This window comes from Orycteropus afer, unplaced genomic scaffold (genome assembly GCF_000298275.1).
Source record: "Orycteropus afer afer isolate SDZICR_OR568_19922 unplaced genomic scaffold, OryAfe1.0 scaffold00398, whole genome shotgun sequence".
In the NCBI taxonomy this organism is placed as follows: domain Eukaryota; kingdom Metazoa; phylum Chordata; class Mammalia; order Tubulidentata; family Orycteropodidae; genus Orycteropus; species Orycteropus afer.
The window spans coordinates 2,574,860-2,577,034 of NW_006921985.1; the positions used below are offsets into that span (position 1 = coordinate 2,574,860).

At 62.8% G+C, this 2,175-nt stretch overlaps 1 protein-coding gene across 1 annotated transcript in view; it reads left to right on the top strand.

Annotated features, from left to right (window-relative positions):
- The window catches only part of RGS12 (regulator of G protein signaling 12), a 128,305-nt gene that overhangs the window by 29,732 nt on the left and 96,398 nt on the right, over positions 1–2,175 (top strand). Inside the window, exon 2 of the mRNA XM_007953522.1 lies at positions 973–1,089. Coding sequence (XP_007951713.1) covers positions 973–1,089 — 117 coding nt within the window. The remainder of the gene's footprint in view (positions 1–972; positions 1,090–2,175) is intronic.

Genomic DNA, 2,175 nt, shown 5'->3' on the forward strand with positions numbered 1-2,175 from the left:
CTGGGATAGTGGGATGCTGGGGTGTCTACTGTAGGTAGAGAAGGTTGAGGAAAACTTCCTGAGGTGGCCTTTGGGCCGGGGCTGAGGGCTGGGGGTGGGGAGGCGAGGAGGCCTGGTGCCAGGGCCCTGATCCCGCAGGCCCTCGCCACCCAGAGCCCAGCTCCGTGCGCTGCTGAGTGTGGCAGCAGCACATTGGGGTGTGTGGGAGCAGCCTGGGCGGGGCAGACATGGACGCAGGTGTGTGGTTGAGGGGAGACCCCGTGCCGGGAGCTTTCACACTGGCCTGGCGCCGGGTTTCCTTTGGGTACCTCCATACGGACGTCTCTGCAGATGGAGAAGACAGAGTGGAGGCTGACAGGCCCTGGGTCTGTCAGGAAAGGGGCGCCTGTCTCTTGGAGGCTTCAGGGCATCCGGGAGACACAGGGGTGCAGCCGGGGCGGTCTGTCTTTAGACCTGCTGCCTTCTTAGCTGCCCCAGACTCACCTTGGGCAGTGACTACGTGGGGATGGGCAGAGCCTCCAGGCTTGAGGGTTGGGTCTCTCTGATCACCCACCGGGGAGGCACCCTGTGTCCCGCACTGGTTGTTCGTGGGCCGGGCTGGTCTGCTGCTGAAGGTCAGGCAGCCTTCCTTCCCTAATGTGTTTATAAAGCGTGTCCAAGCGTGACCTGGCCGGACACCAGCCCGCCGGAGCAGTTGCGGCCCCAGACACTTTGCAGACGTGCACGCCCGCGATTTCCTTTGGACTCGGGGATGCCTTTGGAGGCAGGCAACTCCCTCCTTGCTTTGCGGTTGCAGTGGCTGAAGGGGGAGCTGGTCCTGGGGCAGAGCTGGGACCCGGCGGAGCAGCCCTGCAGCCCCGGGGCGACTTCGCGCTCTCGCCTTTCCTTCCGTCCCCCTTCTCCCCGAGTCGCAGCAGCGCTGCACGTTCCTTCCCCAGGGACTCACTTGACGGCGTTTCTCTCTGTGTCCAGGGCCCGCGGTTCGGGTGCGGAGCCGGGCTCGCCCAGACTTCGCAGCGGACGTCGGCACGGCGGTCGTTTGGAAGGTCCAAGAGATTCAGCATCACCCGCTCGCTGGACGACCTGGAGGTGATTTCATTTCCATTTATTTTGACATTTGAAAAATGAGAACCAATCTGTCAGACGTATCTGAGGTCTCCTCCTCTCTCCCTCCTCCTCAGTGGTAACCCCTGTCCCACGAGGTGGGGTTGGGGCCCTCCTGTTCCCCATCCGTCCCTCCACCTCTGACCCCGGGTGGCATGCGTGGTCTGCACCCGACTGCTGACCGGCAGGTTGGGGGCTGATGGTTGGGACCCACCTGGCAGCACAGAAGCAAGGCCTGATGCCCAGCTTCCGTAAACTCCGCGGCCCAGACCGGCGCACGGCACGCTCTGCTCTGCGGTGGGGGTCACGGCCTGGAGGTGGGCTGGGCTGGGCGATGGCGCCCTCCCGTCGGAAGGCTTCCGTGTTCATCGTGTGTGCAGGACACTGTTCTCAGCCGCTTACGGACACAGGCTTGTTTGAGCCCCACAGAGACCCCCTGTGGCAGGTGCTGTTATTACCCCCTCATCAACTTCAGAAATAGACGTTCCTAGTTCAATGACAGACCAGACCGGGTGGCGCTCGGCACGCCTTGAACCTTGTACGGGTGCAGTCGCACAGTGGGCCTTTGCTCGCACTTTGCTGAACGTCGTGCTGTTCAGGACCGACCCGGGCCCCTTCGGTTCTGTCCCCTAGCCTGCCGTGGGGTGGCCCTTGGTGAATCTAGCCAGGCTTGTATCCCTTCTGTTGACGCCACTCAGAGAGGAGTCAGGAGCTTTAGTGAACAGCCAGGTGTGGTCCCCGTGTGCATGTGTGGGTGCAGGGGACAGCTGTTGTGGTCTCCATGAACACATGTGAGTGTGGGGGACGGCCATGTGCAGTCCCTGTGCGCACACTTGGGCCTGGAGGACAGCTGTTTCAGTCACTGTGTGTTCACATGAGTGTGGAGGCCAGCCACGCACAGTCCCCGTGTGTGCATGTGTGGGCCTGCGGGCTGGCTCTGTGTGCTATGAGCCTGGGGGCTGGCCATACATGGTCTCTGTGCACACATGTGGGTGTGGGGGCAGCCATGCATGGTCTCTGCACACACATGTGGGTGTGGGGGGCGGCCATGCGTGGTCTCTGTGCACACAT